A 17,059-nucleotide genomic window follows, 5' to 3' on the forward strand; every position below is an offset into this window, starting at 1 on the left:
TTTGATCTCTGTTCTGTTCAGTCGGGAGAAATAAATCGTCGATAAAGTTTTTTTTCCCACGATTTATGAAACGATCGTGCGACCCATTGAAAATCCGTCACGACCCATAGGTTGCGGAACGTCTGTATAGACTGAGTGAGAAAGCCAGGGCAGGTACGATTGCAACTGAATGGGATTAACAAATAGCTGACAATATCTACATTTGGGGTGATCAAGGGCTTTTATAAGAGATCCAATTATAATTTGAGGAAGGGAAGAAACAGCCAGAAAAACGGAGATATTTGTTGCTTTGACGGTGCCCCAGTAAACTGGGGAAGCCACACCCCACAAGACTCCCCGTGGGGTCTGGGTGGTACCACACGCATGGTCCGATTTTGTTCAAACGACACAAGCTCAGTACATGATGGCATACACATGCACCTCACTTTAATTTGTGATCTGATCCAAGATGGCCAACTGGCAGCCTTTAATTCTGTTCAGCAAAATTACTAAAACCACAGTGGCAATGACGTTTTATGTCTTTCTCCTTGTATTCTTTTATTTCACCTCATTTGTTCTCCAAATACTCCAATTTTTCCCCATTATTTGCTCGAACATGGCCTGAATGAACGTCCCACTAGACTCTTGACCGACATTCACACCTGTCATAGGGCTTCGAGTGATGTCCAGAGCGAGAGAGGTTCCTATCCTCGGCTCCCCCTCCTCAGTCAGGCACTACCCTGGCTCACCACCGAGCAAATCGCCACTGAGAAAATAAAATCTCTTTTAAATTTTGAATGCCCAATCACGCTTTTGTTACGCTACAATTGGATTTATAATTTTCCTTGGGGAAATTCAATGGGTTCTGCACAGCAAAGGGAGATCCCTATCCCAAGACAATGTCCCTATCCTAAGCAGCAAATATCACATCAGCCAACCTCCGTTAACAGGGGCCGTCTCCTCTGGGATCTGTTATCTGGCCAACAGCTGAAAGGTCTAACTACTGCATTCAGTGCAATTCATGTACAACATAACCGTTCCCCAACGTCACCAAAAATGAAGCAAATTCAACAGTTTCTTACCTTTATAAGAAAATGTTTCTTCCCTTTACAAGGGTTTATATATAAAAAGGGAACCATGATGATTCATCATAGAGCCTGCAAGGCTAACCCCCGCTCTGGCGGGGAAAATGGCCTTAAAAAAGGGAATTTATAAGGGGTTATTTATGATGAGCATGGGGGAAAAGGGATGGGAGGTGAAAATCAGACAAACCATGCGAGTCAACATGCAGACACAAAGATGGATGTGGAGAAATGCAAACGTCTATGCAAGGAGGAAGAAAGAACAATCCTAACCCCATGAGGCAGCACAGCACAGACCACTCTCTTAGGAAACAATGGGGGTAAGCAGGCGAGGACCTCCATTTGGCATGATGAGTGGTGTGCAGTGTCATGGTGAAGCTCCGAAACATAAATTATGGATGAAGAGGAGGGAAGGGATTGTAAGGTGGCATCCACGTTTTGAGAGCAATCCTCCCTGAGCAACGAAGAAGCAGAAAATGAAGAGACCCAGCGAGACAAAGAATGAGAAAAAGACCGATCTTCATTGTCTCCAAGGGTCCCGCTTCAACTCTTCCGTGCGCATGTACAGACCCATCCCTCGTAGACATTGGGAGTGCCTCCTTCTGTGGCTGGTCCCATGATTAGCTACCCACTGCTTGTGGGAGGTGCCAACCTCTGGGACGCCATACCCACAGGGGTGCCCCAATAAAAATAAAGTCTGCTACCATTGCGTCTTTTTATGGTCCTCAACGAGCCCCACCCACTAACAAGTTTTTACACACATAATTTCACCATGACTATATTGTCTATAAATTACATATGCTCCCTCTTCAGCATCACATGAAACAAAACAACTTACTCTGTGGTCCGGCAGCTAAATAGGGATTTTTAGCTGAACCTTGCACTAAAGGTCCCACAATGGTTTTTTCTTGATTTTGCATCTTCAGACCATGTAGACTCAGAAACTCGAGGGTGCCAAGCTGGCACCCTTGAGCGTTTTGCAGAAATCGCGGGTTACCAAGGTAACCATTCCCATCGATTTGGGTGTAAATAATAACAACGAAATCTGCATATATTAGCAACTATAGCTGCCCTGATATTGATTAATATGTCAAGTTGTATGTTTTCTAACACGAGGAATCCGTTGGATACAGTATGTTGATGATTGAAGGTCAAGGTCATATTACAATGTCAAGGTCACACCAAAAATATGATAATTCGAACACTGTTTTATTGTTAAAACTAAATATTTCACCACACTGAGTAGTGTTATAGTGTTATAAAGTGTACATAAAGTGGACACATTATGTTGATGATTGAAGGTCAAGGTTAAATTACAATGTCAAAGTCACGCCAAAAATAATAACAGCGGTCTTCACATTGTTAATTCGTGCTTTCCTGTATTTTCATATAAGAAGCATGGAGTGTGTATTCAGCAGAGTTTATGCCTGCAGTCATCCCAATCAGCCGCTATCAGTTTGGCGAATCAGCGAATGGTAGTTGAGGAGCTACTTAGTAGCATAGTGCAGCAAACTGACGATCCAAATGACCTAATGTCCGTATTAGAAGACAGAGCTAACCAAAGCAGAACCACGCGGCTCTGGGTAGATATGTTGATCAAACCAGTTCTCCTAATGATGTTGTTTTGTCGAGCTGAGAAGGAAGGAGACTGGGCACTTCACCTGCTTGCTGTGGAGTATATGATACCCTACTTCTTTGCAGCTCATCATCCCAATTATGCTCACTATGGTCTTTATTATCTCCGCTCAGTTGCAGCGATGCCGCCACACATCCTCAAAAGATTCATGAATGGAGATCATGTTACCCGGCACACGCCAGGCACTTGGAATGGCATGTGGACCGACATGATGATTGAAACGACATTCATGCGGTATGGAAAGGGACCCAATGGCATTATCGGTATTACACTAAAACCAAACACCCTGAAGACGTGGGCCCTCAGCCTTCACATTTTTAGTGTTCTGGCAAAAGACATATCTCATATGACCTCAGAGGAGAAATTTGACCCATATCTACACAAAGAGGAAACGAAAGCTCGGGTGACATCAGATGCTAAGGACAGAACGAAAATCAAGCAAAAACTGGAAGAATCAGTTGATCCACTTGATCCAACCACTCACCCAAATGATCACATCATCCAGATTGTGAGTGGTAGAATAGTGAGTGGTAGATCCTAACGTAAATGTACATGAAGTGGTGTCAATAGGTCAGCAGATGATGAAGCAGTATGAAAGCACATGGCCTCAAGGTTTCATGATGGCCTCATGATATGGCCTCATGATACTCTTCATGATACTCTTCCTTCATGGCCTCATGATACTCTTCCTAAACATGTGCACACTATGGCAGACTCGAAAAGACATTAAAATAGGCTCGACAAAGGTATATGACACCAATCTGATTTATTTGCGCATTATCGGTCTGCAGGCTTCTGGTAGGGACTTGAATATTGAAGAAGTTCTGAAGTACGAGTTAGCACCGATGCCTACTTCAATGTTCACTAACACTGGCGAAATGAGATTAGCAATAAATAAATCGAAACTCAGAAACCGGTTAAAAGTTGAAGTGACTGCAAGATCTGTACACAAATCTACCAGTGTGATAGACGACGGTTCCGCCATATTGTGGGTCGTTCACTGGCCAACGCAAGGTACAGTGCAACAATTTCTCGACAATTTTGTTGCATATGTGGCAAGTAAGATGAAGTATTCTGATGTATACCTAGTGTTTGATAGATATGTAGACTATAGTATCAAAGGTGTTACTCGTGCATCAAGAGGGAAGGAAGCAAGCAGAAAACATCATCTCTCACGTTCGATGCTTCTTCCACCACAGAAAGTTGTATTAACTGTGACTTATAACAAAGTACAGCTGATCCATCTGATCGTTGACAAACTATGTCAGCAGAGAGAACAGTTAAGGACGACCCGCCACAAATTGGTGGTAACAGGAAGCGATCCGGTCCCTGTGGAAATAAACCAAGGACTAATGATCCACCGGGAAGACATGAGAAACACCCAAGAGGAGGCTGATTTGATCATCATCCACCAGATGTTATCCATTGTGGAAGAGGGTGCTATGAACGTTAATATCAATGTCATTTCGGATGATACTGACGTGTTAGTACTATTAGTCCACCTTTATCAGCAAATGCAGCTCACGTGCCCTGTAACGATGGAAGCCACATCAAAAGACAGGAGATGTATTGACATCCAAGCAACTGCCTTCCAGGACAAAGACATTGCAGGCCAACTATTATCAACTCATGCCTTATCAGGATGTGATAGTGTGGCTCAGTACTGGGGCATTGGAAAAGTTAAAATAGTGAAAGTGCTTCAAGCAGGCCATCAACTATCTGAAATGGGAAATATCACAGCTCAACTTGCAGATGTTGTCCAAGAGGCAACTACATTCATAGCTGCGTGTTATGGACATGCTGAAGCCACATCTATGACCGATGTGCGCTACAAAATGTGGAAAGTGAAAACAGCAAGGGCAAATATTGTCTCTGCTCCAAAGCTCATGTCTCTGCCCCCTACCAATGAATCTTTTCAACTTAATGTAATGAGGGGCCACTTACAAGCCTGCCTCTGGAAACATGCCGCAGAAGCTAGTCCACCAGACATGGACCCTACCATGTATGGATGGACACGAGATACAGAGAACAAAACTTTGCAACCTGTGATGGTTCCACAGGACACAGCATCTGCACCGGATGACATACTCAAACTGATCAAGTGCACTTGCGAAAACTGCAAGTCATCAAGGTGTTCATGTTCATCTTCAATGTTGCCCTGCACAATATTCTGTCATTGTGAAGGTGAATTGGACTGTTGTAATGAACATACTAAAATGGTAGTGCCGGCCGTACCTGATGAGGAAGATGTAAATGCAGAATTATAAACAATTAACGTGATAAACTGATTAAACTAGGACGCTGAAAAACATTATCATACACAGCACAATTACCTTATTTGTGCTGCTTATTACGGCATCGCTTATCTCACATTTTGCTGAAATCCCAGGGGAGGGGGGTTGGGGGGGGGGGGTAATAAACAGTACCGACTGTACATATAATATACATGTATATAAAACCGTTGATGCTCATATTGTAATAACAATTAAGAGCTTTATCATATTTGAGCAAATTGTGTTGGGCTGACCGCTGAACTTTTCCGTGCTTTAGACTCGTATTTAGCTTCGTAATAATATGTTGCCCTTATGGTCGGACTTATACACACTTATTTTCGTGTCAACATTATTAAGTTTTCGTTTAAATATCTAGTGTTTAAGTAGTATCTACAACTGGTGACATTTTATGTACACTTTAGAACACCATAACACTACTCAGTGTGGTGAAATATTTAGTTTTAACAATAAAACAATGTTCGAATTATCATATTTTTGGTGTGACCTTGACATTGTAATATGACCTTGACCTTTAATCATCAGAATAATGTGTCCAACGGATTCCTCGTGTCAGAAAACATACAAATTGACATATTAATCAATATCAGGGCAGCTATAGTTGCTAATATATGCAGATTTCGTTGTTATTATTTACACCCAAATCGATGGGAATGGTTACCTTGGTAACCCGCGATTTCTGCAAAACGCTCAAGGGTGCCAGCTTGGCACCCTCGAGTTTCTGAGTCTACATGGTCTGAAGATGCAAAATCAAGAAAAAACCATTGTGGGACCTTTAGTGCAAGGTTACCTCAAAGTTCTGCTGGATTACTGATAGGTCCGTGATACATGGCAATCTAATCTACTCGAAACACACGGTCTATGTTACACTTACCAGTCTCACTATGAACCCCCCACCTGCCCCCCTGCTTCCACATCACAATATTTCATGTGTTGTTTAAATTGTATCTGAATTTTTGTTCATCATGAACCTTACCAGATGTCTAAACTTGGCAGGGAATCATCACCAAATGTGTAAACAACATTGTGAAAATTTCAACAGATTTTCAAAGATTTTTGGACACGCTTCACTTGCATCTGATAAGTATCTGAGGATTTTGTGGTCTTGTTTATTAAAAATTGACATGTATCTCAATATAGACAAAGTGGAATGGGATGGTGGATTTTTAATTCAGATCTCGGCATTTGAAAAATATCTTCCTCCAGGAACACCCAGCAGGACATCCAATATGAAGGCCGAAGTAATGCAAGATAATGTGACCAATATTTTGTGATAATAAGATTAAGTTTATTTAATAATCACAGTGATTTTAATTTCACGATTTCTTTTGTTCATTAATTTCCACAGAAGAGTTGGTGAAGCAGGTGCAAATTGCCGACCTGGAGTTCAACACCCTGAAACGTCTTTGTAAGTGAAAGGGATGGTGGCAGAGAGGGCGGTAAACGTGGTGGAGGAGAGGGTGGTAAACGTGGTGGAGGAGAGGGTGGTAAACGTGGTGGAGGAGAGGGTGGTAAACGTGGTGGAGGAGAGGGTGGTAAACGTGGTGGAGGAGAGGGTGGTAAACGTGGTGGAGGAGAGGGTGGTAAACGTGGTGGAGGAGAGGGTGGTAAACGTGGTGGAGGAGAGGGTGGTAAACGTGGTGGAGGAGAGGGTGGTAAACGTGGTGGAGCAGAGGGTGGTAAACGTGGTGGAGGAGAGGGTGGTAAACGTGGTGGAGGAGAGGGTGGTAAACGTGGTGGAGGAGAGGGTGGTAAACGTGGTGGAGGAGAGGGTGGTAAACGTGGTGGAGGAGAGGGTGGTAAACGTGGTGGAGGAGAGGGTGGTAAACGTGGTGGAGGAGAGGGTGGGAAACGTGGTGGAGGAGAGGATAGTAAACGTGGTGGAGGAGAGCGTGGTAAACGTGGTGGAAGAGAGGGTGGTAAACGTGGTGGAGGAGAGGGTGGTAAACGTGGTGGAGGAGAGGGTGGTAAACGTGGTGGAGGAGAGGGTGGTAAACGTGGTGGAGGAGAGGGTGGTAAACGTGGTGGAGGAGAGGGTGGTAAACGTGGTGGAAGAGAGGGTGGTAAACGTGGTGGAAGAGAGGGTGGTAAACGTGGTGGAGGAGAGGGTGGTAAACGTGGTGGAGGAGAGGGTGGTAAACGTGGTGGAGGAGAGGGTGGTAAACGTGGTTGAAGAGAGGGTGGTAAACGTGGTTGAAGAGAGGGTGGTAAACGTGGTGGAAGAGAGGGTGGTAAACGTGGTGGAAGAGAGGGTGGTAAACGTGGTAGAAGAGAGGGTGGTAAACGTGGAGAAGAGGGTGGTAAACGTGGTGGAAGAGAGGGAGGTAAACGTGGTGGAAGAAAGGGTGGTAAACGTGGTGGAGGAGAGGGTGGTAAACGTGGTGGAAGAGAGGGTGGTAAACGTGGTGGAAGAGAGGGTGGTAAACGTGTTGGAAGAGAGGGTGGTAAACGTGGAGGAGAGGGTGGTAAACGTGGTGGAGGAGAGGGTGGTAAACGTGGTGGAGGAGAGGGTGGTAAACGTGGTGGAAGAGAGGGTGGTAAACGTGGTGGAGGAGAGGGAGGTAAACGTGGTGGAAGAGCGTTGTAAACGTGGTGGAAGAGGGTGGTAAACGTGGTGGAGGAGAGGGTGGTAAACGTGGTGGAGGAGAGGGTGGTAAACGTGGTGGAGGAGAGGGTGGTAAACGTGGTGGAGGAGAGGGTGGTAAACATGGTGGAGGAGAGGGTGGTAAACATGGTGGAGGAGAGGGTGGTAAACGTGGTGGAGGAGAGGGTGGTAAACGTGGTGGAGGAGAGGATGGTAAACGTGGTGGAGGAGAGGGTGGTAAACGTGGTGGAGGAGAGGGTGGTAAACGTGGTGGAGGAGAGAGTGGTAAACGTGGTGGAGGAGAGGGTGGTAAACGTGGTGGAGGAGAGGGTGGTAAACGTGGTGGAGGAGAGGGTGGTAAACGTGGTGGAGGAGAGGGTCGTAAGTATGGTGGAAATGAGGAAGAATGATGTTTGATAAGGAGGATAAATGATTGTCTTTTTTCTGGGTTTACCTTTGTCTTTTTGTTTACCTTTGACCGTGCATTTCATGTTCAAATCAGTTGGATTTTTACCTGCGCCACCGAAGGTGCAATATTTTCACCCCTGTCTGTTTCCTTGTCTGTTTGAACAAGATATCTCAAAGAGTTGTGGACGGCTTCAAACGGAATTTGGCAGAGATGTAGCGTATGTGACAAGGACGAAATGATTAGATTTTGGTGAAGATCCGGATTCGGATCCGGATAGTAGAATTATTAAAGTGATTCTTCACCATTGGGAGATTGTGCAAAAAATGATATATTGCAGGATATCTCAAAACGTTGTGTACGGATTTGGACGAAACTTGGTGGACAGGTTGGGTGTGTGATGAGGACTAATCGATTCGATTTTGGTGAAGATCTGAATGTGGATTTGGATGCGAGAATGATTTGATTTTTAAGTGATTCTTCACCATTGAGAGATCGGGTGACAAGTGATGTACAGTATAACATGATATTTTAAAAAGTTATGTACGAGTTATGACGAAACTAGGTTGATTTGGTTTGGCGACGAGAACAAGCCGATTCGATTTTAGTTCAGTTCCGAATCCAGATCCGGCCTATCGGTGCGATAGAAACCATGAACTGTTCAGCCTGGCGGAGGTATGCACTCTACCGAGTGACGTTCTCGTTTCATTTGTGATAATCGTGGATTAAGTTAATATCCCAAGCCGATCGTCCATTTTGCTTTTTTTAGTTTGTTTGTGTTGACGGTTCTTTGTTGCCTTTTATCTTCACCTCCTCTTCCCTGTATAAGGGGTGAGGTCCGATGGCACCAAACTCCTGCCCTTCCTTGACCACGATACTCCTCCACTTCCTTCTGTCTTCAACCAACTCTCTCCACTCTCCAATCACCCCCACGTTACTGATATCTCTCCTCACACAATCCTCCCATCTCAAACGCGGTCTCCCTCTTTTCCTCCTTCTTGCTCCTTCAACCTATCTGCTCTCTTTGCCAGTCTCTCTTCCCCCATCCGCATCGTGTCCAGCCCATCTCAGCCGGCATTTCACCAATCTCCCCGTCAAGCTCATCTGCACATCAATCTCCTCCCTCAGTTCATCCATTCTCCTTCTATCCACCCTCTTCACTCCCATAATCCCTTTCCTGATGTCCTTCCACACAAAACTTCTGCAGTTCCCCTAAATGCCACTCCATACTTGTTCTCTTCCTTCTCCAAACCTTCTGCTTCTTCGCAAAGTTCATCTTACCTTCCTTTCATCTTCTCCTTGTACTCTTTGGCGACGTTTCCTCTCCACTTTCCCTGCCTAATAATTTTCTGATCCCTGCTCTGAACTTCCCTCCTTTCTTCATCCATTCCAAAAACATCACAGTCCTGTGCTTGGTGGTAACGTGCTCTCTGCCACTGCCTTGCAAATCAGCGAGAGAGAGAGAGAGAGAGAGAGAGAGAGAGAGAGAGAGAGAGAGAGAGAGAGAGAGAGAGAGACACAGAGAGAGAGAGAGAGACACAGAGACAGAGACACACAGAGAGAGAGAGAGAGAGAGAGAGACACACAGAGAGAGAGAGAGAGAGAGAGAGAGAGACACACAGAGAGAGAGAGAGAGAGAGAGAGAGAGAGAGAGAGAGAGAGAGAGAGAGAGAGAGAGAGAGAGAGAGAGAGAGAGAGAGAGACACAGAGAGAGAGACACAGACTTTTGACTTTTGACGTCCTTTTATTCCAAAAAATATAAAGTGCATGGATGTACAGTGTATAAAATCAACAAAGCCAAAAACAAGAGAAAACGATGAAGCGAGGAAACAATACAGATACATGCGCTGATCAGTTCAAATTTTACCGAAAACAAATGCAATCTTCTGCAGCAATACTACGAAGTGTAGAAATTATGAACAATCAAGAGAAAAATAATACCAACTCGTTTTGGCAGACTTCACAGACACTTTTCAAACACCATTTTTCTACAAATCCATCAATTTCACCCATGATCTTGGAAAACTCAAACTCATGTTTTAGCCTTGCAGCACACAGTGCATTGAAAAACGTCATGACATTGCATTGATGAATGGGCTTACCATTCCGCTTCTCCTTTCTGGACAGGTAAGTAGCAAGCTTTGCTGTAGCTACAAAAAAGCACAACAGTTCATATTCTTTGTTGTGTTGCCGTCTCTTTTTGAGCCCAAAAATAAAGGATCGAAAAGTAAATCTGAAATTCATTTTGAACGACACAAAGTCTAACCATTCAAATAAAGGAAAAAGTCTTTCACAACCAATAAAAAAATGAAAAACATCCTCATTTACAGAACAAAAGGGGCAACATGCAGATATTGGGGCAAAATTCCATACATATGTATTGCATGGGATGATCCAGTGGGCAAGGCGCCACTGAAGATCACCTGTTCTTTTGTTAATCAGCTTACAATACATTGATTCCCATACAGGTTCATTGGGGGGCCCAGCAGGGAGTAGCCTCTTCCATCGTGCTACTCCATTTAGCGGAGGAATACCAAGAACTTGAGATAACCACCACCTATACAGGCTCTTGCTGCTCTCAGCATGCAATACACTTGTCCCTGTGCTAACAGGTGGAAGTTCCTTGGGAAAGCAGTCAAAAATCAGTTTCGGAAACGGGGACTCGTTGGGGTGTCCAAAAGTATTCCAAGTCCAAAGTTTCTGTAGCTGATGACGTTTTTGAACAACTTTCCTCAAAATCGTTCCAATTGTCCTCTTGGACCGAATCGCCGTCAAGGTTGAAATTTCCTCCACATTCCTCCACCCGACACCGGAGTTTGGCCGAAGGTGCCATACTTTGTTTATGCCTGCCTCAATAAAGCGTTGGCACAAATGACGACTCTTGAGAACATCAGGGAAGAGAGGATTGAAGAACAGGGGTTCAACCTCGAACATCCTTGGGGAGTAAGTGTCCGCTTTACGGCTCACGGAAAGTCTTTCCCAGGCACTGAGAAGGCTCTGGTAAAATATGGGGAGCGTTGATGTATTCACGTACTTAAGGTGAGTCAGGAATACTTCGAGACCATAGCCGAGTCTACCCGCCTGCTGTAAAATATGGCAAGCCAAGGCATGGTTTGGCAGGTTTTCATCAAATAGGAGGCGTTGAATGGAGCACAGGCGAAAAGCCATGAGACGGGATCTCACGTGAACAAGGCTCTGACCACCTTCAGATGAAGTATGGCATATTACGCTTGGCCGCAGCCAATGATGGCCTCCCCAAAAAAAGTCCACAAGTTTGGCCTGTATCCTGTCCAGCAGCACTTCTGGTGGTTGCAGGCAAATAAAGTGATGCCACAACGTTGTAGCAACCAAGTTGTTTGCCACTAAGACTCGGCCCTTAAATGAGAGGTGCGGTAGGGCTCTTTTCCACAGGTTCAGCCTCCTGTCTATTTCTCCAGTCACACCTTCCCAATTCCTTTTCTCAAATTGTGTAGAGCCCAGGGACACACCAAGGTAATCAACACCATCTGCTTTCCACTCCAAGTTTTCTGGAAGAGCAGGCAGATGTGTTGAGACAGGTAGGCAACTATTAAGGTATGGCACCCAAAGAGCTTTGCTTTTCGTCCAATTAACCTTCAGAGATGAAGCCATGAAAAAGGTTCTTAAGGACTTTACAAGAGCAACAATGTCTTGGTGGTTTTTTATAATGATGCAAACATCATCTGCATAGGCCGATATAGTCATTGGTGGGCTTCCAGGAAAACAGGTCAGGCCAGAGATATTCTTTCTCAGTGTGCAAAGTAATGGCTCCATTGCTAACGCAAAAAGCAAACCTGAGACTGGGCAACCCTGCCGTACCCCCCTCTGAACCTTTATGGGGGGAACCAGTTCATTGTTCACCTTAATTACACTGGAGATGTCAGTGTACAATAGAGTTATAAAGGCCCTGAAAATTACCCCAAACCCACATGCTTCAAGAACATGGCACAAGAAAACATGGTCAATGCTGTCAAAGGCTTTTTCAAAGTCTAGAAAACATATTCCAAAATCATTTTGGTCATGGCGAGCATACATTAAATCCCGCACGAAAAAAATGTTGTCGTAAATCGAACGACTGGGGATGCAGAATGTCTGATCAGGTAAAACCAGATCACCAATGACTTTTTTCAAACGATTTGCCATTGCTTTCGAAACCATTTTATAGTCAGTGCACATTATTGAAACCGGTCTCCAATTCTCCATCCGCCGGAGATCTCCTGACTTTGGGAGAAGACTCACCACTGCTCTCCTCAGACTTAGTGGCATTACACATTTTCGCAAGGATTCTTGGAATACAATCAATAGTTCCGGGCCCAAAATGTCCCAAAATTCCATGTAAAACTCAGCTGGCAGGCCATCAATTCCCGGAGCCTTTCCGGATTCCATTCCAACCAGGGCACGCTGTAACTCATCAAGGCTTAAAGGCACATCCAGCTCCAGGCGTTGAGTCTCAGTTAGGGTTGGGAGATGGGAGGTAAAACATTTTATTTTATCCTCATATATATCTTTTTTAGCAAATAGTTCAGAATAATACTTTCTAATAGTGATTTTTACCCCATCAGAACTTGTAATTTCATTCCCACTGGGGTCCTTAACTGATAAAATAAGCTGGGGAGGCTTCGTTTCAGCTTCTAAGTGAAAGAAGGCTTTGCTAGGACTATCCGATACTTTAATGCTTTTTACTCTCAGTCTAACTAGTAGTCCTGCAGCCTTCTCCTGTAATAGTTCCCGGAGTTGGGTCATTTTTTCAAGGAGCAATTTATAATTTGTCTCATTTTCTTGCTCTGCCATTTTGTTTTGCAGTTTTAGAATTTCGGTTTCCAACCGTGCCAATGTGATTTGACTTTCATGAGTGATGTGGGAATTAAACTGTTGACAAAACAGTCGTATATGAGTTTTCATATTATCCCACCAAAGGTTAGTGGAAGCAAAGAGGGGCTTTTTTCCAACTATAGCTATCCATAGGATGCGAAAGGCTTCCTTAAACAGGGTATCATCCAAAAGACTTGTATTGAATTTCCAATAGGCGCTCCTCCGTTTGAATTGAGGGAAAGATAGGCCCATCGTGACCATGTGGTGGTCAGAGAAGATGGAAGGGGTAATAGTTGAGGAGGTTACAATATTCCTTAATCGTGGGGTGATGTACCAGCGGTCAAGCCTCGCTAAGGATACTTGGCCATTGGAGCATCGACACCATGTAAACTGCCAGTCATTTGGGTGCATCAATCGCCATACATCCAAAAAAGCCCCACCTGAAAGAAACTGGGAGAGGTCACCATGGGACTCGGGATGTGGTTCCGGTGAATTTCTGTCTATTTTGGGCTCTAGCGTACAATTGAAATCTCCCCCCATGCATATGCACTGATTTGGGTCAAACAAATTTAAATGGTTTATCACTTCAGTAAAGAAGGCTTTACGGTCAGTACTCTCACTTGGTGCATATACATTAAAAATAATAAGCTTCAGGCTATTGATCACCAATTCTAGGGAGGCAAAACGTCCCCGAATCACCTCCTGAAAGAGGCAAGATTCAGGTACAAGTCCTGGTTTTAACAAAAACCCCACTCCAGCAGATACAGATGACATATTACTGAAGAAACATTTACCTTTGAACATGCTGCACCAGTCATGTTCAACCTTCTCAATAATATGAGTTTCTTGCAGTAATATTACATCAACTTGTTTCCGTTTGAATAAACTATTCACTTGGATCTGGCGGACGTGACTGGCCCCACCACCATTTATATTGAGTGTTGCAAGATTAAGCGTCTTCATCACTCATTAGTAAATTTTGTCTGACACTGTGAGTACTCACTCTTTGCCTTTGTTATGATTTTCTTTAGTCGATGAAACTGCGATTTTGTTAGGTTTAGTTCCTCAGATTTTTTTATGACTAGTTTTGCAGCCTGAATAAAGGGAGCCAAATCAGGGAAATGATCCCCAATGATGACATTTCGCTGTCTATACGTTTCATTGAGGAATGAGAGAACAATATGGGGAGGGGTTGGGGGTTGATCTGCCATTAATTGTGATAATGCTGTTACCTCTACCTCCTCTTCCGATTCTGATAAATCAGAAAGTGGTCCAATGGGGTCTGGGTCAATACCGTTTTCTTCTCCTGCTATGCAACCTAGCCTTCCCTTGTCTGGGGGGTCCACGCAGTGCTGTGTTTGGGAAACATCAGCACATTGATTACTGATTTCCTCAATTGGCATGAAATCATTATTCCCACATTCCTGTGGATTTATGTTTCCACCCGTATCTGCTATATTGGCAGATTTATTATGGATGTCAGCCTGTTCGGCGACATTCGCTTGGATCAATGATGCACCATTCACGGTATCGTGGCCTGAATTATTTACATCATTAACGTCATCTGTGTGAGTAATGGAAGCGCGTTGTTTTAGTGGCTGAACCCTGATGCTCTTTTCTGGGTTTTCCTCTTTATTTATTTGGTCCACGCTTTGCAGAGAGATTCCAGGTGCATCCTGAAGAGTTTTCCCACCAACAGCCTGCAAATCGAGCACAACCTTTTTACCTGCTCCAGATGAGTCACTATCATCCGGAGCCCTTCGTTTACTCGTCCCCACTTTACTATCAGTGTCCATTTCAACATTTTGCTGAGGAGGAATAAATACGTTCACGCTTGGAACACTGGATTCACCCTCATTAGGAATTTTAAGCGGTGGCAATGCGTTAACCTCCCCCCCACTGGGAATCTCAATTAGTGGAGCAACGTTAACCTCCCTCCCACTGGGAGTATTCATTAGTGGAGCAGCGTTAACCTCCCTCCCACTGGGCGTATTCATTAGCAGAGCAACCTCCTCCTTACAAACTATGGCAGTGTGACCTGTCTTGCCACACCTGACACATGAGGCTTTGGGACAAGAACGTTTTAAATGTCCATACGCTCCACACTGAAAGCATGTTAAGGTGGTGGACGATGCGTATAGCTGGAAATTTGCCTCTTCAAAATTAATTTTGAAAGTGATGTTGAGGCCTGTGTCATCCCCACGGTCTGGAAGGACCATACACTTGTCTGCGGAAGCTCATTACGTGCTTAACATGTTCATTCCGACACCCAAGAGGGATTGTTGAAATCCTCGATACCATTTTACCGTACCGTGATAGCATGGTCATTAACTTGTCATTTGGGATAAATGGTGGTACGTTAGAAATAACCACTCTCGTCGCGGGAGTTAATAGTGGCGACGCCATCATAAAGTGACCGCTTTCCGTGGTTATTCCCGCCCTTACCACGTCATGGACGAGTTCCTCGTCCGAAACGAACACCACCACTTTCTGGTTCATACGCGAAGCTGCACGTATATTTTCATCCCCAACAATGCTCCCCACAGCGAGGATGATGTCCTCGACAGGGACTCCATCCGGAGGCACGCACACAAACGTGTGCTTCCTGGTTAAGCCTTCAAAGTCATCGCGACGAGAGCGTGCATTCGCCATTCCGGCGAAAATACCCCCCCCCCTCCCCCCGCTTGTCCGAGCCGGACAAGAGGGTATCAAACCTAAATAAACGAACTAAAGTAAAAATAAACGTGCATTATAAGCACAGAAATGGCTTACAACGCGCCGTCAACGCCAGTAGGCCGCACCCAAAATGGGCCCGCTCTCAATCCTCTCTCTCTCGAAGGCAAAGGTGTAGAACAGATGAAAACAAATGCCAAGGCACACAGGATGGAAAAGGAGAGGGAGGGGGGCAGGGGAGGGCAGGAGAGGGGGGAAACCTCACGATGGACTCACCAAAACACAGAGCAGTTGCTCACAGCCGCCATGACGCTACACCCAACGCACCGACGGCCGATAGGTGGCGACAGAGAGAGAGAGAGAGAGAGACACAGAGAGAGAGACACACAGAGAGAGAGAGAGACACAGAGAGAGAGAGACACAGAGAGAGAGAGATACAGAGAGAGAGAGAGAGAGAGAGAGAGAGAGAGAGAGACAGAGAGAGAGAGAGAGACACACAGAGAGAGAGAGACACAGAGAGAGAGAGACACAGAGAGAGACAGAGAGAGAGACACAGAGAGAGAGAGACACAGAGAGAGAGAGACACAGAGAGAGAGAGACACAGAGAGAGAGAGACACAGAGAGAGAGAGACAGAGTGAGAGAGACACAGAGTGAGAGAGACACAGAGTGAGAGAGACACAGAGTGAGAGAGACACAGAGTGAGAGAGACACAGAGTGAGAGAGACACAGAGTGAGAGAGACACAGAGTGAGAGAGACACAGAGTGAAACTCCTTTCTGGTCTTACACACTCTGCTCTTTCCCAGCTTTGTCCTCCCCCCCCCCCCACCCCCATTTCCCTTCCCCATGTTTCTGCAGGGCTCACATGGTCCACCATCAACCCACTTCTGGTGAAACTACCAAAATCCAGGATCACTGCTCACCTCCTCATTCGTTCCTCCTTTTCTCTCTTGTGGAACCAACCTCCACTTCCTCTTCAATCTCATTCCTCCCGACAGGTCTTCACCATCAGCTGATTATCCCCAATCTAAAATCATGAACTTGTCTGACCCCACCCCACCCAGATCTCTCCTTCCAAATTTCCAGCGCGCCTTCCTTCGAGGTCCCTTCTGGATCCACCTTCTCCACCCTATGCATCCTCTTCTGTCCCCCATTGTTTGACCACCTCCCTCTCTTTCTGTAAATACTTGAGTGAGAGTTTATAAATACCCCCCTTCCCCTCCTACTCCATAATTCCCCCTCTCCCTCCCACTCCAAAATACCCCCCTCCCTTCCGACTCCAAAATACCCCCTCCCCTCCTACTCCAAAAATACCCTCCTCCCTCCGACTCCAGAATCCCCCCCCCTCCCTCCGACTCCAAAATACCCCCCTCCCCTCTTACTCCAAAATACCCCTCCATCCTACTCCAAAATACCCCCCTCCCTTCCGACTCCAAAATACCCCCTCCCCTCCTACTCCAAAAATACCCTCCTCCCTCCGACTCCAGAATACCCCCCCCTCCCTCCGACTCCAAAATACCCCCCTCCCCTCTTACTCCAAAATACCCCTCCTCCCTCCTACTCCAAAATACACCCCCCC

The 17,059-nt window shown here is 45.3% G+C and overlaps 2 protein-coding genes across 7 annotated transcripts in view; one reads left to right on the top strand and one right to left on the bottom strand.

Annotated features, from left to right (window-relative positions):
• The window catches only part of LOC137413424 (E3 ubiquitin/ISG15 ligase TRIM25-like), an 88,371-nt gene that overhangs the window by 70,210 nt on the left and 1,102 nt on the right, over positions 1–17,059 (top strand). For 3 of the 6 annotated variants that reach the window (XM_078770096.1, XM_078770095.1, XM_078770094.1), the window contains exons 7-8: positions 6,337–6,396; positions 16,339–16,637. In XM_078770096.1, the coding sequence (XP_078626222.1) occupies positions 6,337–6,396; positions 16,339–16,496 (218 nt within the window). In that variant the 3' untranslated portion in view covers positions 16,497–16,637. Of the gene's footprint in view, positions 1–6,336; positions 6,397–16,338; positions 16,638–17,059 lie in introns of those variants that run through there. The other 3 variants (XM_078770092.1, XM_078770093.1, XM_078770091.1) reach the window with 1 other exon arrangement.
• The window catches only part of LOC144889525 (zinc finger BED domain-containing protein 5-like), a 77,426-nt gene that overhangs the window by 2,719 nt on the left and 57,648 nt on the right, over positions 1–17,059 (bottom strand). The gene's annotated exons all lie outside the window — the stretch shown is intronic.

This window comes from Myxine glutinosa, chromosome 1 (assembly GCF_964187855.1).
Source record: "Myxine glutinosa chromosome 1, kmMyxGlut1.1, whole genome shotgun sequence".
NCBI lineage: Eukaryota > Metazoa > Chordata > Myxini > Myxiniformes > Myxinidae > Myxine > Myxine glutinosa.